Below are 27565 nucleotides of genomic sequence, written 5' to 3' on the forward strand. Positions count from 1 at the left end.
TACCCTCTCCTTGAGGAAAGAGACCAGATCGGGCCACGCAGAGGACCATGGAGAGGGAGCAAGGGCCTCGGCCCCGGGCACCTCAGTCTAGGATATGCTTGGAACCGAAGCTATTGTAGTCAAGGGTGAACATTTAGAAAGGCAGGACGTGGAAGTAGAATACTGAAGGGGTTGGGGGAGCCCAATTCAAATAAAGGCAGGTCCACAGAACGGCTTCCTTTAATCCCTGCAGAGACTGACACCAAAGTGCCATCCTGGGTCCACTTTCACCACAAAGGCGCTGCTAAAGCACAAGAGGGAGGGTTCTGTCCCCCAAAACTTCTCTGCAGTGGCCTGGCCATCAGGAAGAGCACAGGCTCCAGAGGCTGACGGCTGGGCCGAGTCCCCTCCTCACCTACTGCTACCTGCGCCCTTGGGCCAGGGGTTTACACTCCGCACGTCACTGAATGACAGAGCCTGCTGTGGTCCGAGCATGTGATGATCAGAAGGGGGCTCCATCACGTGAGAGGAGGCGGAAGAACAGAAGATAATTAGGAGAAACACGTGAGGTCAGTCAGTAACCAGCGGAAGAGTGCACAGGTCGAGTGAGCCTGGGAAGAGCTGTGGCAGAAGCGTAGGCTGTCCTGCCTGAGGGAGTGAGCAGGGCCAAGTGCCTGTGGGGTCTCAGCAGGACAGCCCGCTTGGGCTGGGGGGACACTGGGAGACCACCACTCCCAGCTGTCCTGAAACAGAGACCCGCTTATAATAACGTCACGACGAGACCAGCTGCCAGCCCAGGGAAGCTGACCATCACAAGAGCCCAGCGACCTATGGTCCGGTCAGCTCCTCCCTGGGGGAGGCCCCAGGAAGGAGCCTGGATGGAGTAACAGTGGGGTGACAAAGGCAGGAAGCCAGCTTTGGCAGTAAGCAGTTCCACGGAGCTCGTGTGTGGAGCACCCAGGAAAGGGGCCAGGACAGGGGAAGCCTGGCCCTTAGGGAGACATCGTGAAACATGGTGGGTGGCACAGAGCAAAAAGCAGTGGCCTGGGAGGCTGCCCGGGGGCCGAGGAGGGGTGGGTTCTGCTCCAGGCCCTGCTGAGTTCGTACAGGGGAGGGAGGATATAGTCCAGTCATATTTTAGGAAGGTCGATGCTTCGGCCTGTGTGAGAACGGTTTGGAAGAGAACGAACGTGGAAGGAGGGGACCAGTTAGAGGCTGTGGCGCTTGTCCTGGTGAGAGGGAACCATGCCCTGGAGAGACAGAGAGAGGAGAGCAGTTCCCTGCTACGTCCTAGAACACAGACGGGCAGGGCTGCTGATGCACTGGGGTGGGCGTGGGGTCGGGAGAGAGGAAAAAGAAACCCAGGGCTATTCCTGGGCTTCTGGCTTGAGTGATACAGGAGGCACCAAGGGGGCCAACACTGAGATTAGAATGACTGCAGTGATGAGGCGGGAACAGTTAGGGTTAAAATGTCAAAAGAAAGACAGAGTTTGAAGAACCTAAGTTGGAGGCATCTGTGAGACAACAAGATCAGAGATGCCAACTGCTTATGGGGGCTCCATCTGTGGTCCTGGAGGTCAAAGATCAGGAAAAGACGCCACTGGAAATCACAGGGATGCCCAAGATGTCCTAGGAAGAGGTTCTGGGACAGCGGAGACGAGAGGCCAGCAGAAGGGAGGAGGAGAGGTGGCCAGTGGGGCTGGAGGGGAGTCCAATGGAGGAGGAGACTGTCTGCTGAAGGACGGTGCTGACCGCTGCTGAGAGGCCGAGGAAGGTGAGGAAGGAGAGGACCCACTGAGCCCTTAGCGTGGCGTCTGCGCCCAAACCGCCAACACAGGTGAACTATCGCTGCTGCTGACCCTCAGACCAGCCCCAGGCGGAGGCACTGTTCATGCATTTGCAAGTTCGTCCCATGCTGAACCGGGTACCCTTGCTCAGGGCGGCCCCGTGGGCACAGCCATCTGGGGCCTCGGCCCAAACCCAGGCTCCCGCAGGAGGCCCTCGAGCCACTCCGCCCGCTGCCCGCCTGGGCTCCCACGCCGCCCTTTAATTTTCCCAAAGCCCGAGCTGTGGTTTTCACTGGAAACTCCGTAAAGCATCGTAACGTTTTACTACTAGCTGTTCTGGGTCTGAGCCAGAAGTAAAGGTTAAGGACATTGAGAGCACAGGGAGAAATCCGATTATTGTCCACGGCGACAATGTTGCTTCGTTACTTACTGTTTTCAGACAGCTCCACGATGTAATAAAGAACAGGGCTGTTTCCATCAAAGGGTCGGACCCAGGACAGCACCACCGAATGGCTGTGGGAAGAATTCAGGCTGGCCAGGAGGTTCTGGGGTGAATGAGGCAGTTCACTTGGATACAAAAGAATGAAAAAAAGAAAAGAAAAGAAAACGCACGTCAGAATTGCGGGTCAGCCTCGTGGTTCTTACGTTGCCTGGTCCTTGTGTGCAATGTTTTGAAAATGGAGAACATCAAACACGCCCCGAGCACAAACACTAACTACTCCCCGCCCCCAGAAAACCCTTCAGCATTCACAATGTGTTTTATTTTCCAAACATAATTTGATTTAATCCCTCTGGTAGGGATTAAACAACTAATGACTCTCACTTAAATCCAGTGGGGAGTGCCGATTTTATACAGTAGACTATTTAATTGAGAAAACTTGGTCAACAGTTTGTTTTTACGGCTAGAGGCTGTTAGTGGGAAGGCAGCAAGACATAGAACAGGAAAAGGCCTGGGAAATATAATTTACTGTGGAAGTTTCCGACACCAGCCACTTGGAGTTACCAGCCAAAATGCCCATATGTATTCTTGGATAACGGAGCAGCCTCATTACTGAGCTTGCGAGGTTATATTGTTGTTCTGTCTTCTGTTGGATAATGGAGGTTTGGGAAAAGCGCTGGAAGGGAAACGTGGTAAAAACACTAACTGGAACCCCATGGAAATAGTAAACAAGGCATCAGCAAGGCTATAAAATGGAAACACAACGCAAATAAATTCTGGAAAGAAGTGACTAACAGAAAGGGTCTTCACTGGGATTTACTGGTGACCAAGCGTCAAAATCCAACTGCATGGTTTCCACCACCGACCGGTCAGCCACCTTGCAATCATGAGCTGCCCGGCCCATATTTAACCTTTACATCTCATTATCCGGGAGCAGGACCCTGTTCTGTAGCCATTAAGAATGGCTTCTTCTCCTACAAGGAGTGCTGGGAAAGGGGAGGCCGGATATCACCCACTTCACCCACTAACTAGCTTCTGGTCTCTCTTAGACATCAATTATTGCTAACCCACATAGGTCAGCACAAAAAGCCATAATTATCCTTGATTTTTTAATTTAAAAAATGTACTCTTTACACTTTGAAATTTATTAAGATGTTATATGGCTGCAGCTACCTAAGAAACACAGCTCTCTCTAACCCACCACACCATTTATAAACAAACTAATATTTCTAACATAGACTGCGACTTTATTTATTTATTTATTTAACATCTTTATTGGAGTATAATTGCTTTACAGTGTTGTGTTAGTGTCTGCTGTACAACAAAGTGAATCAGCTATATGTATACATGTATCCCCATATCCCCTCCCTCTTGCGTCTCCCTCCCACCCTCCCTATCCCACCCCTCTAGGTGGTCACAAAGCACCAAGTTGATCTCCCTGTGCTATGTGGCTGCTTCCCACTAGCTATCTGTTTTACATTTGGTCGTGTATATATGTCCATGCCACTCTCTAGCTTTGTCCCAGCTTACCCTTCCCCCTCCCCATATCCTCAAGTGCATTCTCTACATCTACGTCTTTATTCCTGTCCTGTCCCTAGGTTCTTCAGAACCATTTTTTTTTAAGATTCCATATATATGTGTTAGCATACGGTATTTGTTTTTCTCTTTCTGACTTACTTCACTCTGTAGGACAGACTCTAGGTCCATCCACCTCACTATAAACAACTCAATTTCGTTCCTTTTCTATGGCTGAGTAATATTCCATTGTATATATGTACCACATCTTCTTTATCCATTCATCTGTCTATGGACACTTAGGTTGCTTCCATGACCTGGCTATTGTAAATAGTGCTGCAATGGACATTTTGGTACATGACTCTTTCTGAATTATGGTTTTCTCTGGGTATATGCCCAGTAGTGGGATTGCTGGGTCATATGGTAGTTCTATTTGTGTTTTAAGGAACCTCCATACTGTTCTCCATAGTGGCTGTGTCAATTTACATTCTCACCAACAGTGCAAGAGGGTTCCCTTTTCTCCACATCCTCTCCAGCATTTATCATCTGTACATTTTTTGATGATGGCCATTCTGACTGGAGTGCGGTAATACCTCACTGTAGTTTTGATTTGCATTTCTCTAATGAGTAAAGATGTTGAGCATCCTTTCATGTGTTTGTTGGCCATCTGTGTATCTTCTTTGGAGAAATGTCAATTTAGGTCTTCTGCCCATTTTTGGATTGGGTTGGTTGTTTTTTTGATATTGAGCTGCATGAGCTGCTTGTAAAATTTGGAGATTAATCCTTTGTCAGTTGCTTCGTTTGCAAATATTTTCTCCCATTCTGAGGGTTGTCTTTTCGTCTTGTTTATGGTTTCCTTTGCTGTGCAAAAGCTTTGAAGTTTCATTAGGTCCCATTTGTTTATTTTTGCTTTTATTTCCATTTCTCTAGGAGGTGGGTTAAAAAGGATCTTGCTGTGATTTATGTCATAGAGTGTTCTGCCTATGTTTTCCTCTAAGAGTTTTATAGTGTCTGGCCTTACATTTAGGTCTTTAATCCATTTTGAGTTTTATTTTTGAGTATCATGTTAGGGAGTGTTCTAATTTCATTCTTTTAAATGTAGTTGTCCAGTTTTCCCAGCACCACTTATTGAAGAGGCTGTCTTTTCTCAATTGTATATTCTTGCCTCCTTTATCAAAGATAAGGTGACCATATGTGCATGGGTTTATCTCTGGGCTTTCTATCCCCTTCCATTGATCTATATGTCTGTTTTTGTGCCAGTAATATACTGTCTTGATTACTGTAGCTTTGTAGTAGAGTCTGAAGTCTGGGAGCCTGATTTCCTCCAGCTCCATTTTTCTTTCTCAAGATTGCTTTGGCTATTCAGGGCCTTTTGTGTCTCCATACAAATTGTGAAATTGTTTGTTCTAGTTCTGTGTAAAATGCCATTGGTAGTTTGATAGGGACTGAATTGAATCTGTAGATTGCTTTGGGTAGTATAGTCATTTTCATAGTGTTGATTCTTTCAATCCAAGACATTGATATATCTCTCCATCTGCTTGTATCATCTTTAATTTCTTTCATCAGTGTCATAAAGTTTTCTGCATACCGGTCTTTTGTCTCCTTCGGTAAGTTTATTCCTAGATATTTTATTCTTTTTGTTGCAATGGTAAATGGGAGTGTTTCCTTAAATTCTCTTTCAGATTTTTCGTCATTAGTGTGTAGGAATGCAAGAGATTTCTGTGCATTAATTTTGTATCCTGCTACTTTACCAAATTCATTGATTAGCTCTAGTAGTTTTCTGGTGGCATCTTTAGGATTCTCTATGTATAGTATCATGTCATCTGCAGACAGTGACAGCTTTACTTCTTCTTTCCCAATTTGGATTCCTTTTATTTCTTTTTCATCTCTGATTGCTGTGGCTAACACTTCCAAAACTATGTTGAATAATAGTGGTGAGAGTGGGCAACCTTGTCTTGTTCCTGATCTTAGTGGAAATGCTTTCAGTTTTTCACAATTGAGAACTATGTTGGCTGTGGTTTTGTCATATATGGCTTTTATTATGTTGAAGTAAGTTCCCTCTATGCCTACTTTCTGGAGAGTTTTTATCATAAATGGGTGTTGAATTTTGTTGAAAGCTTTTTCTGCATCTATTGAGATGATCACATGGTTTTTATCCTTTGATTTGTTAATATGATGCATCACATTGATTGATTTGCGTATATTGAAGAATCCTTGCATTCCTGGAATAAACCCCACTTGATCATGGTGTATGATTCTTTTAATGTGTTGCTGGATTCTGTTTGCTAGTATTTTGTTGAGGATTTTTGCTTCTATGTTCATCAGTGATATTGGCCTGTAGTTTTGTTTTTTTTGTGACATCTTTGTCTGGTTTTGGAATCAGGGTGATGGTGGCCTTGTAGTATGAATTTGGCAGTGTTCCTCCCTCTGCTATATTTTGGAAGAGTTTGAGAAGGATAGGTGTTAGCTCTTCTCTAAATGTTTGATAGAATTTGCCGGTGAAGCCATCTGGTCCTGGGCTTTGGTTTGTTGGAAGATTTTTAATTACAGTTTCAATTTCAGCACTTGTGATTGGTCTGTTTATATTTTCTATTTCTTCCTGGTTCAGTCTTGGAAGGTTGTGCTTTTCTAAGAATTTGTCCATTTCTTCCAGGTTGTCCATTTTATTGGCATATAGTTGCTTGTAGTATTCTCTCCTTTGTATTTCTTCAGTGTCAGTTTTTACTTCTCCTTTTTCATTTCTAATTCTGTTGATTTGAGTCTTCTCCCTGTTTTTCTTGATGATCTGCCTAAAGGTTTATCAATTTTGTTTATCTTCTCAAAGAACAAGCTTTTAGTTTTATTGTTCTTTGCTATCGTTTCCTTCATTTCTTTTTCGTTTATTTCTTATCTGATCTTTATGATTTCTTTCCTTCTGCTAACTTTGGGGTTTTTTTGTTGTTATTTCTCTAATGGCTTTAGGTATAAGGTTAGGTTGTTTGTTTGAGATTTTTCTTGTTTCTTGAGGTAGGATTGTATTGCTATAAACTTCCCCCTTAGAACTGCTTTTGCTGCATCCCATAGGTTTTGGGCCATCGTGTTTTCATTGTCATTTGTTTCTAGGTATTTTTTAATTTCCTTTTTGATTTCTTCAGTGATCTCTTGATTATTTAGTAGCATATTGTTTAGCCTCCATGTGTTTGTATTTTTTACAGTTTTTTTCCTGTAATTGATATCTAGTCTCATAGCGTCATGGTTGGAAAAGATACTTGATACAATTTCAGTTTTCTTAAATTTACCAAGGCTTGATTTGTGACCCAAGATATGATGTATCCTGGAGAATGTTCCATGAGCTCTTGAGAAGAAAGTATATTCTGTTGTTTTTGGATGGAATGTCCTATAAATATCAATTAACTCCATCTTGTTTAATGTGTCATTTAAAGCTTGTGTTTCCTTATTTATTTTCATTTTGGTTGATCTGTCCATTGGTGAAAGCAGGGTGTTAAAGTCCCCTACTGTTATTGTGTTACTGTCGATTTCCCCTTTTATGGCTGTTAGCATTTGCCTCATGTATTGAGGTGCTCCTATGTTGGTACATAAATATTTACAATTGTTATATCTTCTTCTTGATCACTTGATTATTGTGCAGTGTCCTTTGTCTCTTGTAATAGTCTTTATTTTAAAGTCTATTTTGCCCTGATATGAGAATTACTACTCCAGCTTTCTTTTGATTTCCATTTGCATGGAATATATTTTTCCATCCCCTTTCAGTCTGTATGTGTCCCTAGGTCTGAAGTGGGTCTCTTGTACACAGCATATATATGGGTCTTGTTTTTGTATCCATTCAGCCAAACTGCAACTTTAAATCATATATCAGTACAATAAAGAATAAACTTGAGCTTGAAATGTTGTCTTGTTTTCTCTTTGTGAATTAAGCTTTAAATCAGAAAAGGAACTTTTCTTTTTTTTTTTAGTGGCTTTTTAAAAAAAATCAGTTTACTGTATTTACTTTTTTAAAATATTTATTTATTTATTTATTTATTTATTTGGCTGTGTTGGGTCTTCATTGCTGTGTGCAGGCTTCCTCTAGTTGCGGCGAGCGGGGGCTACTCTTCGTTGTGGTGTGCCAGCTTCTCATTGTGGTGGCTTCTCTTGTTGCGGAGCACGGGCTTCTAGGCACAGGCTTCAGTAGCTGTAGCATGCAGGCTCAGTAGTTGTGGCACACGGGCTTATTGCTCTGCAGCATGTGGGATCATCCCGGACCACGGCTCAAACCTGTGACCCCTGCATTGGCAGGCAGATTCTTAACCACTGTGCCACCAGGGAAGTCCTGAGCTGTTATTTCTGTCTGAGTTCTCCAATAATGGAACCTCCCTTGGATTTCCAATGAAGGCCAATATGAAGAAAATGCCAGGATGAAAACATCTTTTCTACTTCTCCCCATTTCCTGTTGGAATTGGTTTGTTCTGAAACAAACCAAACCAAAGTTGTTGAAGCAGTCCCACCTGAAAACAAACTAAGAATAAACTTGGATAAATATTTCCAAATAAGACAAGTTTGTTCTTTGTCCCGGGATGGAAGTAAACCGTTGGAATTTCCTGAGTGACAGGAGTGTCTTTGCTAATCATGGTGGGCCCCTCAGGCCACACCTGAGTTTGTGCTAAAGGTCGCTCGTTGGGGGGCCCCTGCATAGTTCCAGGAAGGGGGTATACGCGCTGGAGAGACCAACCATGTATCAGAGGGCTGGGGCTCTGAGACAGTGACATCAGCCTGACCTTCTGATTCCCCGGGAAGTGGAGGGGTGGGCGCTGGAGAAGGAGTTCAATCACGTGGTCAAGGATTCAGTCATGACCACGTAATAAAACCCCATAAGAACTGGACACCAAGCTCAGCTGAGTGTCCTGGTCAGTGATCAGACATGTATGTACCGGGAGGGTGATGTGTCCTGAGGACACGAGCTTTGTGCTTGGGACCCTCCCATTCCATGCCCTGTGCATCTCCTCATTTGTCTGGTTCTGATTTTTACTCTTTATGATAAAACTGAGATACTAAATAAGCATTTAGCTGAGCTCTGGTGGTTGCTCTAGGGAGTTACTGCGCTGACAGGGGAGTGAGTCTGTCAGGAGCACGGGGGCCTGTGAGCCCTGGAGCGAGCGGCTGGCGCTGGAGTGAGGACAGTCTTGCTGGGGACAGTGCCCTTCACCTGTGGGGTCTCTGCTAACTCCAGGCACTCAGTGCCAGAACTGCGCTGTAAGGACTTGCCCTGAAATGGAAGATTTTCTGACATGAGGAAGGTTAACTTAGCAGGCTGACAAGGGTGGTTGGGGTCCGGGCCGTTTTCTACGTGTGGTCACTGGCCGTGCTCAAAGAGGCCCCCTGAGGGCCACCACGGTCTCACTTCTAAGTCAGGAGGAGAGACGTGCAGGTGAGCTGAGGCCTTGGAAGCAGATGAAGAACCCACGAGCCTGAAAAGACCTGCGTGATGCGGACGAGACGCTGGGGGGTCCTGAGTGGCCCCTTACAGCCTCCAGGAAGAGATTCCACTAAAACACTCCAGAGGGCTGCCTCCAGGTTAGCAGTCAGTCACGAATCTTTCCTCCTGCCAGAACCAGTGATCTTCTCTGCCCATCCCTCCTTCCCGTCGGTGGTTACGCTCCAGGATCTCTACTCCATCCACTGTCCACCCGGCACACAGGCATCTCATGAGTCACTGAGTCCTACCTGCTGGACCTCAGAAAGGCCCACGCGCCAGACCCTCTGCTCTGCCCACCCACCAGCCCTCCCAGAGCCGTCGTACTCGGGCCGCTTGGAACCCTCGGCACTGTTGGGGTCGCACCACACCCCTGCACCCTCTGCAGCTCCCCCTCCACGCTCATGAGCTCCGTCCCCACACCGGGTGCGTGGAACTGCCCAGCCGTGACCAAGGCCATCACCAACGACTCGCAGCTCCCTGAGCCAGGCCGTTCCCACCTGTGCCGGAAAATCCAGCTCAGCCTCCAGAGCTCCGACGCTCAGTCTCTCCTCTGTGAAGACTTCCTGGGCCTCCCTCTTGCCCTCGACTAACTTTTGAGCAGAACGAATCACGTCTACCCCTTGACTCCCTCTGCAGTCTGTAGCTTTTTCAGTTGAAGAAATATGGTGAAGCCTGACAGGCGCGGGGCCCACGGCGCGTGTTCGATGGAGGACCTGCTCCCTCCTCTACGCGGCCTCTTTTCCTCTCCGCACTCCCGCATCAGCGACGTCAGGCCCGGAGCCTCGCGCTGTGCAGCGTGGGGAGAGTGGACACACTGACCCACACGGGGGAGGACGGGGGAGCAAACAGCCCTCCCCCAGCCCGCTGCGGGGCGGGGACTCGGGGTGGGGGCCACAGCCCTGGCCTCCCGGAGCTCACAGCCAGGAGTGCAAGGCCCGTGCCCGGCGGGACAGCACGGGGCAGCCGAGAGTGAGTGCCACAGGGCGGCTTGGGACCAGCCGGGCTGCACGCAGAGCCGGCCTGCAGTGGGACCACCTCGTGGAGGAGGTTAGAGCCCAGGTAAGACCAGGGGGAGTTCTGGGGCCACCGCTGGGAGCGCAGGGCCTGCACTGGGTCATGGAGGAAGGCAGGTAGGCGATGCCTGGGTTAGAAACTTCCGGCTTATCTGTGTGACACTGACTTTCCGGGCCTGGAGCTGGGACGCCAAGGGCGGCTCCTCAGGAAGTGTCCTGGAGACGAAATGTCAGATCATGGGCTCTGCAACAGTCAGGAGGACAGACCACGAACAGGAGCTGGTGAGAGGGTAGAGGAGACAGGTGGCCATGGCTGGCGCAGCTGGGGTCCGCGGGACACACGACAGCCACAGGTGGGGCGGGTAGCTGGCTCGGGACAGGCCTTGCAGAGCGGCCTTCTTGTCCTTGAGGATGGATGGGCTGGACGGGAGGCGGGCGGGAGGGACAGCCTCCTCCTGGGCAGGAAGAGCGTCACCCTGCGGCCCGGAGCAACCAGCGCCTCTCTGCACCTCTGCACACATCTCTGTCCTGGGGCTCCGCGAGATCCAGTGGTCAAATTCCCACAGCCAGGAAAACCCAGGGTCTACACTCGATTTCAGATCATGCTTCTCGGCCTACATGAGGGCACACTCACTTAGCAATGACCGATCCGACAGGTGAGTGGACAGCTCTTTCCTTGAGGCTGGAGAGCTTTGCAGACGGTGGGCTGCTCACTGCTCCACATCTACAGGTGACTCCACAGCAGCCTCCCATCCAGGCCTGAGCTCAGGAAGTCCCTGGAGCCAGCTTAGGCAAGTCCCTCTGTCCAGCCCTCAGAGCTTGATGCTCACCAAGGGTGTGAGTCTGGGAAGAGTGGTTTCTGATGTCCCCCCTCCCAGCACTGAAAAGCCACCAAGGAGAATGCCACAGGGCACGCCAGAAGTAGGCACACTGAACAGCGACAATGGCAGCCCTGAGCTCGGTGTGGAGGGTGAGGAAAGACTGTTAAAAAGATTGCCGAGACTTAGGAACGTAAAAGGCAAAGTGGCCTTGAGACGTTTAGAACAGGAACCGAGATCTAAAGCCCAGTGGTGCCCAAGGACATCGCTGTCCGTGATGCAGCTAGAAATAACGAGCCCTCGTCCACTGCTGCCCCAAGAGTCCACGGTCGCCCCTGGAGGATGGCCCACGCAGAGTGTGTTCTTTACAGACATCACAGGACTCAGAGTTGGAAGGAAATTTAGATTTTTTTCCCCCTAGTTCCAGCCTCTCTCCTCCATGGAAATTCCCTCTAGCGTACCTCGTGTCCAATATTACCTGTTTCACAATGCAAAGAACTTTTTAATATGCATTGGAAACGTACACTATTTCTTTAAATGATGTTTCGGTTATCTGGAAAATTAAGCTTTGTGAGATACTTGACTAACCCATCAATAGCCGATAAATGAGGCTTTAATATATTCTGAATCCATCTCAGAGAAGCTCATCTAATAGCGGGAGATTGTGTCCTGGCACCGTCTCCGCCAAGTCTGAAAGGAGATAAATGATCAGCCAGTGACTCACAGACAGTGATTTTCAGACAGGGCGACAGCTGAAAGGCTCTGAGAACAACAGGGACAAGGGGGACGAGGCCAGTGCTGTCACTTGGTGATTTAAAGAGAAATCACCATCAGGAAAATGACACCACCATAATATCAGAAATTAACAACAACAAAACCTGGGCTGTAGGGGACGGCCATGAAGCGAGGTGTGTTTGAGAGGAACGGCTTGGGGAGAGGCTCGAGAGAAGGCAGTTGGGACAGTGGTGGCCGTGGGGAGCTGCTCTGGTGGGAGAGGATTGGGTAAATATTTCCTACGTAAAAGCGCTGTCCCTCTAACGCACAAATGACACCTTTTCTTCTCTGACTTCACTCTGAGGATGAAGGCGACGGGGGCCTGATAACTCCCAAGAGATGGTATTAAATTGTTTGCTCCTTATTATGGCTTTGTTGGAAGTGGTTTTATTGAAAGAAACCCCTCCCACTGCCTCTGGGTCCAAGTCTTCCAGTCGCTCAGTAAATCAGGGTTTTCTCTGTACTCCAGGCTCAGAAGAATTAGTCTCTGATCTCAGAAGGAAAGATGCAATGCTAATTGAGTCTTTAAATGATTAACAATCAATCCTGGTCCCTCACAGCAAGAAGCTTTGGGGGTCCGGAGTCACCTCAGAACCAGTTCCTTCCTGTAAGGCCCTAGCAAACTAGCAGGAGAGACAGCTAACACAACCGGTGACCGGCGTTAATGACCGTGTGTTGTTAATTTACCAGACGCATAAGGAGACCCTCTGGAATTGCAGACGCCTCTCCTCTCAGGGAGGGGATGAGGCAGACCCCTCAGAAATTAGTCCTCCTCGGCGGTACCAAATCCCAAACCCATTTCAACCTGGTAAGTGGAGCAGGGCTTCCTCAGACACTGATGGGGCACCTGCTATGCACCTGGCGCCGTTCCATGCACAGAGGGCTGGCTCCGCAGCAGACAGACACACCTAGTGTGTCAGAGGATGAAAGAGAGAAACTTCCTGGCCCTGGGTGATGGGGAGAGGGTGCCGCGGATGAAAAGAGGAACATTTTTTATAAGATGGTGAGGAACGGTAAGAGCTGTGACTGATTGAGTGTCTGCCCTAAGCTAGGCTCCCAGCCAGGATTTACAAACAGCGGTCCACCCAAACCTCACCGCCACCCTTTAAGGTAAATGGCAACGTGCCCAGTTTACAGGTGAGAAAACTGAGACTGAGGTGTGAGGTGACCTGCCCAAAGTCACAGAGTCAGTGAGAACTGGGGAGGGGTCTCCAGGCCAGCATCGCTCCGGAGAGCCGGTGACCCTGCGGGGACTGTGGCTTTCGCCCGCATGGTGCCCCCCCCCGCCCCCGGCTGGCACAGCACCAACTACCGAGCAAACCAACAGGAGAGCTGCCAGCAGGCGGCCTGCTTCTGAAAAGCCCACTTGCGACGCTCCTAATTTCTACATTTAACAAAGTAGCTTTTAACTCAAGTGGGGAGGCTGGGGAAGCAGGCTTTCAGGCTCTTCGGAAGGACTCTATTTAGCCATAAGTACCTCTCAGTCACTCTTGCAATGGGAGATTTTTTGTTGTTGTCATCTGAGTGAGTCAGGGAAATGTCACTGGGCTGGGTGTGTAAGTTCTCCGAGAAGCGCAGAAGACCCTACAATCCTGAGCTGTGATGGTCGCTATTGCTCTCGTCAACACTGATGTCTCAGAGTTAAGACCTTATCGGATGTAAAGATACACTGTGCTCTAACCTACAACCTTCCCCATTCATTCCAATTTGGAAGAGTGGAGTGTTTATTATACCAACAATTCACAAGGAACCGCTGTCTTCCAAATCAGCTCTGTAACCAGTTGTACCTAAAGTGGTTTGAATCACGAATCTGCAAGTATTTCTATATTTAGAGATGAGGTGTTTTACCATGACACAAAGCCTATTACTTTATAGATGCAGCAACATTTGCTGAAAAATGTATTTTACTTAGAGGAAATCAAATAAGCAAATAGTAGGGGAGATGTGCAAATCAGTAGAACATAAACATTGTGCAGAAGAGAAAGAGTTCACTATATTGGAAGCACACAATTTGGCTTTTGCTGAGAGTCTTTATGAAATGCTAACACTTATTTATGTGGTACCAATGATGGATGATCTAAGAGTTCTCAAAGGTAGTTAGAAATTGTGAATAGCACAGAGCATTATGTGAATTCACTGGTCATGGATGCCAACATCATCAGCAATTTTTAAAAAGATCCCCACGTGAGCTACGGATGGAGGAGGAAAGGCGGCCGATCAGAGCTGAGCAAGGGTTGGCCATCCAGCTCTCAACGGTGGGGGGAGCCCAGGGCACGTGAGCATCTAAGGGAAGGTGAGGGGTGTGAGTGGGATGTCCGGGAGGGTCGCCGGGGGCCTGCAACAAACACACATTCATTCAACCAACCAACGTGTATTTATTGAACGCCTAAGGTATGCCAGACACTGCCAGGCACTCAAAATGCAGAACTGTGCCACCCTTCTACTTCAAGAGGGAAGAAGTCGCCTGCGTGACCGGTGCTGACGAGGGCGGAGCGGGTGCTGGGAAGCCCGGGAGACACAGCCTGCATCCCGGGGGCAGGAGGGGATCCTGCGCTGATTCCCAGAGGAGGGGCGCACCCTTCAGGGCGAGGTGACAGAAGAGCCAGGCCAAGCCGTGGAGGCGGCAGAGGCTGAGGTGCCCTGGATGGGGGCCCGGGGGCCCAGGAGGGCAGGAAGAGCCCAGGGTCAGCGGGTCCAGTGGCGAGAGGCAGGGTGGGGAGACCCCCACTGGTCCTCTAGGGCTGAAAGGCAACTGGGTGACCTTTGATCACGACAGGTGACTAACCTCTGCGGAGAACAAGGTCATCCTGGGGAGAGGCCATCCTGGAGGTAGAACGGCGCTCTCCCAGGTTCCGCAGATCCAACAGCCGGCCTTTCTGGACTAGCAGCTGCCCGTCATTAACCCTTCAAATCCCATGCACGGGCTGGCGGAGAGCTGCTTGTTCAGGTATGTGTGCAACAAACATGGGGGCCCTGGGTGCAGCACCGGGCAAGCGTTTTTCTTTTTCCTTTTTAATTCCCTCGGCCAGGGCCTGGGGATTCAAAGGCAAATGAGACACGCCCCTGTACTCAGAGTGTCCGCAGCCTATTTCAGGGAATGATTTTTGCCTCTAGAAGCCTTCCTGGATCGCAGTGGGCAGAGCCCAGTGAGAAAGACCTCTCCATCCTCTCAAAGGCCTTTCCTGATGGCCAGCGTGCCCCTGTCGACCAGAGCAGGCTGCTGCCCGGCCAGCCCTGCCCTGCTTCTCTAGTTTCGGGTTTTACTTCTGTGCGTATGGGCTGGGGGAACATTTTTGGGGGGCAACATTTTTAAAAAGCAGATAAATACATGTCGGAAAAACACACTGGGTCAGCAGGCTTTTCAGCTTCCTGCCCGTGAGGAGAGGGAGCTGTAGGAGGATGAGCTCGGAGCACAGAGGCGGATGCAACCAGGGCTCCCATGGCCCCCACCCCAAGGAAGGCCCAGGGAGAGGGAACGGGCGGCTGCTTGCTACCCCCAGGAGTTCAGCGGCTGCTCGCTACCCCCGGGAGTTCAGCGGCTGCTCGCTACCCCCAGGAGTTCAGCGGCTGCTCGCTACCCCCAGGAGTTCAGCGGCTGCTCGCTACCCCCGGGAGTTCAGCGGCTGCTCGCTACCCCCGGGAGTTCAGCGGCTGCTCGCTACCCCCGGGAGTTCAGCGGCTGCTCGCTACCCCCGGGAGTTCAGCGGCTGCTCGCTACCCCCAGGAGTTCAGCGGCTGCTCGCTACCCCCGGGAGTTCAGCGGCTGCTCGCTACCCCCAGGAGTTCAGCGGCTGCTCGCTACCCCCGGGAGTTCAGCGGCTGCTCGCTACCCCCAGGAGTTCAGCGGCTGCTCGCTACCCCCAGGAGTTCAGCGGACATAACAGGAAGTGCGTGTTTGCCCACAGAGAGGCCGCTGGCTTTCCTGGGAACTGGGCCAACCCGACACTGATCGGAAGTTCTGACGGGCATCACTTGGAAAAGTGGACCTGCTGTTACTTACACATGGTGTGGGAGACAGTCTACAACGATATGGGCTCAGTGTGGAGAAGGTGATAAAAGGGATCAATGAGGAGGAAACCTAATAATTAAACCATCTAAACCGAGGCTGAACACATTCTCATTTTAAGGTTACCAAAAAACCCCACGCCTGTACGTGTACGCGCCTGAGGCCCAAGGCGGTGGCCTCTGACTGCTGGCTCGCGACCCATCATGCGTGTTACGCGACGGTCACGTGGGGGAGGGCTGACCCTGTGAACACGGAGCAGCCTTGATACTCACATCACCTCCAGGCGGGCTGTCCTGGAGTCGTTCCCGCCCTCAGAGATGACGCCACAGGTGTAGTCTCCAATGTCGCCCGACCACGTCTGGCTAATGAGGAGGGACCCGTCCTTCTCCACCACAATCCTGGAGCTGCCAGATGGGGTGATGGTCACGTTGTCCTTCTTCCACACGTAGCTGTGGGTCAAGCAGAGAGTCCTGAGTTAGGACCCCGGTTGCTGATCCTTCCCTGTCTGTTAAAAAGCAAGCAACTGGGGCTTCCCTGGTGGTGCAGTGGTTAAGAATCCGCCTGCCAATGCAGGCAACACGGGTTCGAGCCCTATTCCGGGAAGATCCCACATGCCGCGGAGCAACTACTAAGCCCGTGCGCCATGACTACTGAGCCCGTGTGCCACAACTACTGAAGCCTGTGCGCGTAGAGCCCGTGCTCTGCTACAAGAGAAGCCACCGCAATGAGAAGCCCGCGCACCACAAGGAAGAGTAGCCCCTGCTCGCCACAACTAGAGAAAGCCCGCGCACAGCAACGAAGACCCAACACAGCCATAAATAAATAAATTTATTAAAAAAAAAAAAGCAAGCAACCGATGACCTTGTGAGTACAGTAAAACCCGCCGAACTGTGCTCTTAAAAGGGTGATATTTAACACTATGTGAATTATATCTTAAAAAAAAAAAGGAAAGTGACCAGATGTCTTGGTCACAATACAAAGATAGATGCTGAAGTTAAAACAGGACAAAAAGACAAGTGCAGGGGCTTCCCTGGTGGTGCAGAGGTTGAGAGTCCGCCTGCCGATGCAGGGGACACGGGTTCGTGCCCTGGTCCGGGAGGATCCCACATGCCGCGGAGCGGCTGGGCCCGTGAGCCATGGCCACTGAGCCTGCACGTCCAGAGCCTGTGCTCCACACGTGAGAGGCCACAACAGTGAGAGGCCCGCGTACCGCAACAACAACAAAAAAAAAGACAAGTGCAGACATTCGTCTGTTTTTGGGTTCAGGACGGGGAGTCTGAGGGCTCCTGACCACCCGTGTCACCACTGCAACTGTACCTCCTGCTCCTGCAGGAAGGTCCCTGGGGTACAAGAGTGTAGCCTGGGCAGGGGGCAAGGTCCCTAGGGTGTCCCCGTACACGTTTTCTTAAAATCCAACCATGCTGGGGACTTCCCTGGTCGCAGAGTGGTTAAGGATCCGTCTTCCAATGCAGGGGATGTGAGTTTGATCCCTGATCAGGGAACTAGATCCCACATGCCGCAACTAAGAGTTCGCATGCCGCAACTAAGGAGCCTGCCGGCCGCAACTAAGGAGCACACGTGCTGCAACTAAGAGCCGGTGCAACCATAAATAAATAATATAATTTAATATAATATAAATAAAAATGTTTTTTAGAAAATCCAACCATTCTGGCAGACTGTCCTTAAAACTACACTTCTTTCTCTTTTAACTCTTTATGACATTTTAGCACATTTTTCTTTTCAAATGTAGACCCCACTAAGAGCCTGTCCAGCCCCTCACTAGTCACGGCTGGATGAGATCAAAGTGCTGGCTTCCCTTTCCAAAGTACTGGACTGGATGTCCAGAACGCACCCAGTTCTTTAAGGGCTCAATGCACACAGAGCACAGACTGCTCCTCTGCAGTGACCCCCAGACGGAGCAGGATCGTCTCCACCAGAAGGAAGTGAATCAGCCGCTCACTTGGGGAGCAGCATTCGGCGGCCAGTATCCCGTAGGGCCAGGTGCTCCTGGGGGTAAAGGAACCCAGGACAAGCGGTGCCCCAGAGTGAGCAGCCTAATTCCTTCTCAGGAAGGAAGCTCCGATTCTGTCTGTCTAATCACACTAAAGAAGCTACAAGAAAACCACAAGGATCTGAGGGGGGTTTCTGGTGTGCCCTTAGGGTAGCAGAAAACTGGCTCATTTGTCCTTTGTTCGGTGACACCCCCAAGTCCTTTAGAAACCAATGAATTCTTTCCTAGGATCCTAGAATTCTCCACGTAATCTCTAACTTGTTGGCTTTTGTTTCTTTGTTTTGCATTCAACGTTCTTGTAACGAAAGCAAACTTGGTTTCTGAGCTCTGGGGAAACTCCAGAGAGACAGGTAGAGATGGGGAAATTCACGATTTGTCAAACACCTGCCCAAGAAGAGTGAGGAAACAGCTTAGTCTCCGGATCCGGTTAGTAACGTATATAAACATCGACAGCCACCTCCCTCTGCTCAGCGTGAAATGTTCCAGAAAGAAGGAGGGCATCTTGATTCTATCATTTGGCTAACTGCATGCCTTTGGGGCTAAGGCCAGAGTGAAAATACTGGGATGACTGCATCTTTCTTTCTAGATTCATTTTCAAGGCTGGTTCTGAAAATTAAAAACTATTCTGAAAGTGGCAGCCCTTTGGGAAGAAGCTCGCCACCGACAGCCAGCTGTGTCTGCTGCCGCCGTGTCTACCTGGGCTGTCACGTTCTTCATCATGACCGTCCCTGTCCGAGTCAAACAAAGACAGGTGTCACCACCCACTTCGTGGACCTTCACGTCCTCTGGGCCCCCTGGTTCCCCGCAGTTTCCTCTAAGTGTGTTAGATAACCACAGATGCCTTTCTTCCGTGCGGAATTCCCTCTCCCCATTACACAGTGGAGCCATCCTTGGAGTAGAGAAAACCCCTCGAGGCTAGCACAGCCCCAGCACAAACACTGCTGAAATCCCATTCGATCCCTCTGGATTTTTCTCTCATTAAGTATCAGCCTCTGACAAGTACGTTTTACAGATAGTGTATTAACCTTGGCGGAAAAATCATGAAAAGCCGTATTGAAGTCATGAAGTGGAACATAGCTCACTGTAAATAATACATAAGGCTGGAGTGGAAAATGGGATTTGTGTGATTAATGATGGAGCCCAGAACTGTAAGATGCTATAATCAGGGATCTGTGGCTGGAATCAAAGTTCCTGAAATTCTCCCTTTTCATCTCTACTTCAGTTCCCCAGCTCCCAGAATACTAATGAGCCCCAAACGTTGTAATTGACCGAGCTGACCGGAGAGAAGTGCGGGGGTCGTGGGTGGTCCCACAGTGCAGTGTGGCCGTGGTCCCCTTAATCACCACGCGGTCCTCCGGAGGGTTCACGATGGACGTTCGATCTGGAAAGACACAAGTTGTGACTCAGACAAGATTACGTGCCTGAGTGTTTCCTCCCTCGGGGGTGACGGATTGGTCATCTGACATCAAAACCTCCTAGTTTTCTCTTAGCCCGGCAAAACCAGTGCACATGGAAGCACCCAGAAACATTCAGGGAATTGAAAGCAAGCCTGTCTGCCTCCCAGCTAAGGGAGACAGGCCTCCCCCAGCCCGTCTCAGGTCACCCCCAGACCTCGGACACTCCAGAAGGAAAAAAGAAGGAAGATCGTATGCAGACGCTTACCAGGTTCTACACCCTGGATTCTTTCCCAAGATTATCAACATTCTGGTAATTTCTACTGTCTACACAGCACGTCATGACTTTGCAAAGTGCTTTCATTTACGCTGTTTTACTTGATCCTCACAACAGTCTTGTGAGAGTTGTGATAATGCTTTTCCCAGTGATCAGGAAGTACAGGGTCTTGCCTGATGCCACAGGGCCAGTAAGCAGCGGGGCCTGGTGCCACGTGCAGGCCTGCAAGGTCGTCCAGCCCTGCGGCCGCCTGACACTCCACAGCTGCCAGAGCCAAGGCCCTGGAGACGGCCCTGTGGTGTGTGTCCCCACGCTGCACACCTCTCAGGAGGGCGCTGCTCTGGCAGCAGGAAAGGAGACGGAACTTGGAGCCATGAGACTGGGTTCAGGGCCCAGCCTGACGGCTTACCAGGGGGGCATCCAGAGAAACGCCTCTGAGCTTCTTAGTTGTCTTGTCTATGAAAGGGGGTGCTGCTATCACTCACGCTGGGACAGAACAGAGTAGCTGATGCCTGGGAAGACCCCTGCAGGCCACACAGCACTGCACCAACCAGCCTAGTGCTATTATAATTTTGAATCTCAGCAGATCCACAAAATTTTCCGGTGAGTGACCTACAGAGATGCAGGCATCAGTTTTCCACAAGCTTTTAAATTTATGGTTAATTTTTGGGGACACTGGATGAATCAGATGTGGTTGATAGAACAGACCACCAAATGGAACAAAACCTCTTTTTCAGTGCTAACAATATTGGGAGGATTTGGATTCATTCCTTTAAAACTTGTGATATTTTTAGAACACCTAATAAACGAGAAAGGGTCACGTATCAAAGCGGACACCAACTATATCATAGGAAACGCTAAGCAGATGTGAAATAAAGCACAACAATTTAGTTTTTCCTCAAGGATGGTATTTTAACAAAATATTCACTCAGGCAAGTTAAAAATTTCTCTCCTCATATACATGCCTTTACAAAAATGTGTTAGTGAGCACTGACTGTCTCTTGCTTTTTTGAACAATAATTTTTTAGTAATATAGATATGGATGAAGCAGAGAGAGAAAAGTTTATCAGCCAGTGAAGCTAAATACTTGGTAACCCAATCCTTATGTTCTGGAAAACAATTTACTCTGCATTTCAGAAACCTGTGTTGTAGATAAAATAAAGAGAAACAAAAGCTGGAGGAACCACAAAGATCCTTCAGTTCACTCCTAACATACAGGAAACATCCATATTTAATACATGAGGAATGTTTTAGTTGGCTATAATGATAGTATAGAAAAAATGCTTTCTCTGGGATTTTCATTCTTGGTCCACTTTTCTTATGTGATGCTTATAAGATTAGCCAACCCATCAGTTTTTTTTTATTTGAGCTAGTTTTGGGGGGTAATATCCCTACTCTACTGAGGTTAAAAAGTTAATCTCTTATCTCTCCTGAAACGTCCCCATTAAATCTTTGAATACATTTTCTAATTATTCTTTTAGAAGCTGAAAAATTAATTACTCAACAGAGTTCTCCAAATTAGTTGTAAAAATAATGATTGTCCTTTGACTGGATTAGCGAGTCCAAGGGCATATATTGACACCCCCGGGCGCAGATGACTCGCTGATTAAACCATTGTTAACAGAAAGCTCCACAGGGGCTGTGGTCCTTACTCCACACGGTGAGCGTGGCAGACGCGTTCAGGGAGCCCTCGGAGTTGGCGGCACGGCAGGTGTAGTTGCCAGCATCCTGGATTAAGACAGGGGTGATCTGCAGACCCCCAGACTCAAGGAGCATGAACCTGGGAATCCGCACAGAGCCGCTGGCCAGAATGTGGTTTCCTGAGGACGACAGACGAAATAGCAACGTGAGAACTGCCACGTTCGACAGAAGGTAATGCTCTGGCCGCACCCAGGAAAATAACGTGAGGAAGTAATCAGAAGAAAGTGGAAACTTTATGCACAAAAGTAACCAAAGCAGTTTGCTTTAGCGTTAATTAGAATAACAGAAACCAAGAACATCTAATCGTCCAATATTGAGAGATGTGGTTAGACAAATTATGATCCATGTATGTGACTGTTTCCTTTGGGTGACTGATTCTGAGTTTTCTTTATATGTGTATGCATTTGAAAAATTTCTCTCTAAAGCCATTATTACATTCTAAATCAGGAAAGACAAAAAGAAACTATATAAAATGAAAGAACCCTTTTTTCTGATTAATCTGTAGCTTCCCGGATCTTCATAAGCCATGGCCCCAGTGCACGAGTCATACCTCTGAGAGTTGGGAAGCCACCGAGTGGTTTTCTGGGAGTGAAAACAGATGTAAGTTTTGAAGTTTCACCCAGATACAGTCCACTAAGCATGACCCGTTCCTCTAGGAGGATGAACCCACCTCAGCCGCGGTTTCTTAAGGACAGACTGTGCGTGCTGTTTGTTTAGTGGCAGGTGTGCTCAATGTGTAGACAGGGCTGCAGGGCAGCTGCAAAGAACCCAAGTTGTGACACCACTCTTCACAGGAACTGAAACTTCGGATTAAGAGAGCCACACCCGTCAAACTGCGGAGGATGCGAGCGACCCTGTGCTAGAGCAGTTTCTCAGAAATGAAGGCGGATGTAGTCTTAACTGTGAATATTACCACGGAAGCGCTCCTTCAGTCACAAAGGGGAAGCTGCAGCTGAAACCCAGAGCCCGTCAGGCCCGGGGCACCCGGTGAAGGGCTTGACGGAGGAAAGCGGCCTTCGCACGGTGTACAGAAACGTGCTTCCTCTTCTAGGCTGTGAGCTGCACAGAGCTTACGGGGTCTTGCTCGTCTGACCCTCCCCGTGCCCCTAGCATCGGCCCCTGGTGGGTGCTCAGTCAATGGTTTTTTACTCTTTACCGAACGAATGAGCGAGAATAGCCAACACGACGCGGGGCCGCCGGGCTCACTTCCTGCGTCGGCCGCGCCCTGCAGCATGTGCGAGCGCCTACCTCTCCTCCACGCGATGGCCGGCCTGGGAGCCCCGGACACCTCGCAGCTCAGGACGGCTGTCGTCCCGTCAGTAACCGTGGTGTCCGCCGGAAGCTGGGTGAAGGCTGGGGCGACATCTAGGCAGAGGAGGTGAACAGTGAAATACTCAGCGCGTCGCCCCTCGGAAACGCTCAAGCCAGCCTGGTGGAGTCATCCACCTGGGCTTTTACAGAACTAATCACAGAGATAACTGAGCGCTAAAAAATGAAAACCTTTCAGGAAGACTACTACCCTCCACTACCCGTCTCCCAGGAATCACCTATCTTTGTTTACAGCCTAAAGAGAAATACGGTCTCGTGACGTGATGGACACACAAGTGGGGAAAAGCAGGAAGAACTGTTTTCGACCAACGTTAAAGAGAAGAGAGATGTTTATTTAGATAAATCAAACAAGCTGCTTTCATTATGTAAAGAAAAAGGAAAAAGCTAGTGTCTGAATATCCTACATCGTCCTGAAGATGACACTTTGACACTTCCTAGGATCCGTTCTGAAAGTTAAAATAACCAGATTCCAAGGGCTTCAGAGAAGAATTCCTGGGGGGAGCGTTGGGTCTTCCTGTTCACGGGGGACCGCCCGGGCCTCCGGCTTCCAGCGGCCCTGAGTCAGACCCAGGAAGACAGCGGCAGCTCGGGCCGGCTTCGGGCAGGACTCCGCTGACTCCAAACAACTTTGCAAAAGGTTAAGCCAGAACCCCTGAGTCCCAGCCGTGACCTGCATCGCCCAAATCCTGTCTAGGGGTCCCTGGGGTGCCTGGGCCAATGCCCCCAGGGCAGAAGCGGGCAGGCCCAGTGGACCCCAGGGCAGCCGCCTGCCTCTGCCCTCCCTCCCCGCTGGGCGTCCACCTCTGCTGTGAACCCCTGGACGACACGGGGGCCCCCCGACTGGTCTCTTCTGCTCGTCCCCTCATTGTCCCCCCACACCAGGTGCGGAGGCCCTCTGAAAGCTTCAGACGACGCCCGGCCAGTGCCCACCTCAGAGCCGCGAAGGCCCCGCTCGCCCCCTGTGTGCCCGCACACACCTGGGCCGGCCTGTCCCTCCACGCATCTTTCGGGCACCTCCACCGTGGCACGCAGCTCTCCAAGGCTCTGCAGGGCAGCCTCCTCCCCACCCGCAGGCCTCAGCTGCAGTAAGAGCCCTCTCATCGCAGAGAAGCCGCCCCGCTGCACCCGCCCTTGCGCGGAGCCTCCCTGGCCGCTGTGGGCCTCGCCTGGTCGTCCCCTGTAGGGCCCCCGCCCTCTGCCACCTTTCCCCTCCCCCAGGACCCTCCGTCCTGGAAGCACGAGAGCCTCTTCTTCACAGCATCCTCCTAGCTCTGTCCCCGAGCCTCACGGGCCCAGAGTAACTGACACAGAGGCTCAAGAAACGTCTGTTAAGTGAACGAATAAATATTGATTGTTTTACACACTATTTTTCTTTCATTAAAAGTACTTTAATTAAAAAAAAATCCATTTTGCCAAACCCTGTACTTACAGAACAGATAGGCAGCATTATCATTACACGCATTTATTGGTTCACTCTCCGGTTGTCATGGTAACCAGGTTAAGTAGCACTTTCATTTAAATTTCCAAACCGATCCTCCTAAGAACCCTGTGAACTGGGCTGGGTTGGTTCCATTTTGAAAAGAAAACTGAGGCTGAGAGAAATCAGGTGATCTGCCCTGGGTCTCCCCCGAGAGCAGGGTCTGCAAACCACCAGCCTGGGCCAAATCCAGCCTGTCCCTGCTTTCGTAAATGGAGTTCTGTGGAATAGCCACGTTTGCTCAGGATCGTCTGTGCTGCCTGCAGGCTACGACAGCAAGGTGAGGGGTAGCAACAGAAACCAAGTCCTTCAAAGGCGAAAACAGGCACCATCTGGTTTTTTACAGAAAAAGCTTGCCCATCCGTGCCCTACAACATCCTGCCCCACTATTCCTAACAGACTTAAATAATTCTAATTGATCAAAACTCAGTTTCTGGCTTAAGTCCCCTGTATTATTTCTGCTGCTTGAAGTGATACTGGTTTCCTATGCTCCACAACGGAGGGGAAATTTGACCCCCGGCCAAGACTGGAGGAAATGACCCCTAGTTTACCAAAACATACGCGTGAATATTTCAGGATTGCGTTGGTCCCTTCCTACTTCTGGCTGACGAGAGCCACGGGCCATGCCCACGCTGACCAGTTTGCTTTCTCCAATGGCTCTCAGCATTTTGCTTCCAAAAGGGCAGACGTGAAAGGTAGAGTTCCCTAGTCACTAAATTCTACTTCGTTTTAGAAGAACAACATTACGACTATGGGAAATTCAAGAGAAAACCCACAAATATAATAAAAACCTTTACCTTTACTTTGTTTTTCAGAGTGCCAAAGTATTTCTGTTACTGGGACAATAAAAAAAGTCACATAAGAACTACAATTGTTCAATAAAACTAAAATAGAGAATGAATATAAAAAATGGAAAAAAGATCCAAAGAAAAAGACTAGGGATGAGCTGTTCACTTAACAGTCTTTCCAGTTTTGTCCAGAAAAATGGGGAGTTTGTTCCTATGTCTCAACAAAGCAGTGTGTTCAAGTGCTGGGAAGATCAAGGCTCCAGAGGGCCAGGGAGAGCGCCCGGGACAGGGGTGCTCGGGCTGAACAGACACTAGCGTTTCCTGACATGTCCATGGGGCGAGGACTGGGAAGGCCGGCTCTGCGGGGGGTAGTACTCACTGGTGACGTCCAGGTAGGTGTAGGTCTGGACCTCCCCGCCCTCGTTACTGGCGAAGCACTGGAAGATTCCTGAGTCCTCCGGACGCAGCTTCTGGACACGCAGGCCTCCACTTGACAGCACTTGGTATCGAGGGTTCTGGAGCTCGTTGATGGAGACCGCGTCCTTGAACCACCGGAGGGTGGGAAGAGGGGCCCCTGCGCAGAAGTGCAACAAAAATCATTAAGCTTCGAGAATTCCTTACGTGAGGACTAAACGGCAGTATTTCAACGGGCGTTTTCTCATCTAGTCGTCGCTCCAAGCACCCTGTGAGGCGTCATTTTTCTCATCGTAGGTGAAGATGGGGAGGGAGAGGCCCGACGGGGGCGGTGTGGGGCAGCTGCAGACCCTTCCGGCTCTTCCCACGGCCTGTGCTCTTGTCCAGATGGTTCTGGCTGTGACTGACCTCAGGCAGGGTTGGGAGGAAGGTCTCTGCCTCTGCCGCTCGGGCTCAGGGAAGGGTCACCAGGGCGGAGACTGTGCCATTCAGCAGGGCACTGAACCCCACCTTGTCCCTGCAGGGAACAAGGGTCACAGCGACCTCAAAGGCGGCTCCTGGGGCCCGGCCCATGGCGCGCGCTCAGCAGATAGCACCGCCCAACATCACAACTAAGGGCAGTGCTAACGCGCACCGCCTTGGCAACAGCTCCGTCTAAGGAGCGGGATATCGCTGACCACCCGCTAGCGCGCGGTGCTGGGGCAGCAACTGGTTAGGTAAAGGAATAAGCACAGGAGATGCATCTGGTTCAGGCTGGGGAGACACGAGAGGTCCAAGCTGTGGCTGCAGGAAAAGTCACCTTGGCCCCCGAGACCAGCGCGGGTGCAGCAGATGGGGAGGAGGGTGCAGGGTGCCCCCGACCCCGTACCCAAGAGCGGAGTGAGCCGAGATCACGGCCAAGACTTCGACCAAGAGGGCTAGGGTCACGCTGAGGCTCAGTGCCCAGCTGCCCCTCCTGGGTGCCCCTCCTCATCCTGATGATGTTACAGGGCAGACCTAGGCCTCCAGGCCGTGAGACTGGAGTTGCTCACGGTCTCGCCACCTGGAAGGAGGCTGAGGCTGGGGTCGGATGGGGCGTGTGCAGCGGACAAGGTCACTGGGGCCGAACCCAGGTTGCCAATGAAGGGACTGTCCTCAGCCCAGGAGCACGAGGACCTCTGTTGCTCGTCCCCCAAATGGGTGTGGTCAGTGCAGGTAACCAGGCGATGATGCACTATGTCCTGGTGGCCTCGCTGCGTGGGACACACTGGGCTCCTCCTCTTGGTGGCTTTTCCGGGAGCCTTGGGGAGCCAGCTGAGGGAAGACTGCTTCCGTTCTCCTTCCTCCTAAACCTGAGCAGGGTCAGGTTACCCAGGGAGGGTAGACAAGAGGGCCCGTCCAGGGAACAAGACCATGGCACTCAAGACAAGAGCTCTGGGCTCTGGGGGGCACAGTGTGTTTGCTGTGGCCCTGTGGGAAGTGCAGAACGCCTGGGCTTATTTCTAGATCTCAGATGGCGCTGTGCCTCAGTTTCCCTAAATAGAAAATGAATTTAAATAAAATATCTTGATGTGATTCATGCTGAAAGGCACACCCAAATCCCTTGACTTAAGATGCTATGTAGGTATGTCTTCTTTAGTAAGTAAAGTTAATGTCATGGAATATTTCAAGAGAATGTATTCTCAGATTCTGTTCTTTGCCTAAATTATGTTGCCTGTCACTTTTCATTAAATCAGGAAATTAAAAAAAAACCGTAACAAGGTAAAAGCATAAGCAATCTACGTAAAATCTCATAATAGCAAGTACAGGATGTAGCTTTCATAAAGAATAACCACTTCGCATGCTGCTAGTTGCATTATCAAAAGAAAGAGGTCAATTATATGACGGCGATGCAAGGCTGAAAGACCCGTTCGGTGTATATTTATAAGCGTGTACTTAACAAGCAGTTTACTCTACAGATATCATGCCAGAAAAGCAACCTCTTGTCAAGAGGAGAGCCTAACGCTGTCATTTACTGAAAAATAATTGTTAGTATATAGGGGAACTAGGAGTATTTCTATTTTGGGGCAATTTAATGTCATAAACAGAAATCTTATCCCCACAGTATTGTAGATTCTCGTTTCTAAAATATAAGCACTCTAAATATTTTGTAGCTTCACGTTCACAGAGTTGTTGGCCTTAAAAAGCTGGTGTTCACAGAGAGGAGAGAACAATGCAGCCACAATAGGGCAAAGATTTTCACTTGGAATTCACAGGACTCTTCTCATTCCCGTCTCCTCCCACCCTGAGCCCCAGCAGTGGAGAAGAGAAGCAGGGCAGGGATGGAGGCTGCACCCCGGGGGCTGGCGGGACTGGGAACCAGAACCACTAAGGAAATGACTCTTCTGGGCGGGGGCAGCTGTGGCAGAGGCT

General features: G+C 49.9%; 1 protein-coding gene across 1 annotated transcript in view; it reads right to left on the reverse strand.

Moving 5' to 3' along the window:
• SDK1 (sidekick cell adhesion molecule 1) overlaps positions 1–27565 on the reverse strand; it is a gene marked incomplete at its 5' end in the record, with an annotated part of 846211 nt that overhangs the window by 201887 nt on the left and 616759 nt on the right. The window contains 6 exons of the mRNA XM_082645911.1: positions 2197–2333; positions 16056–16232; positions 19073–19175; positions 21118–21285; positions 22415–22531; positions 25140–25334. Of these exons, the coding sequence (XP_082502037.1) occupies positions 2197–2333; positions 16056–16232; positions 19073–19175; positions 21118–21285; positions 22415–22531; positions 25140–25334 (897 nt within the window). The remainder of the gene's footprint in view (positions 1–2196; positions 2334–16055; positions 16233–19072; positions 19176–21117; positions 21286–22414; positions 22532–25139; positions 25335–27565) is intronic.

Source organism: Mesoplodon mirus (assembly GCF_964341445.2).
Source record: "Mesoplodon mirus genome assembly, chromosome: 15".
NCBI lineage: Eukaryota > Metazoa > Chordata > Mammalia > Artiodactyla > Ziphiidae > Mesoplodon > Mesoplodon mirus.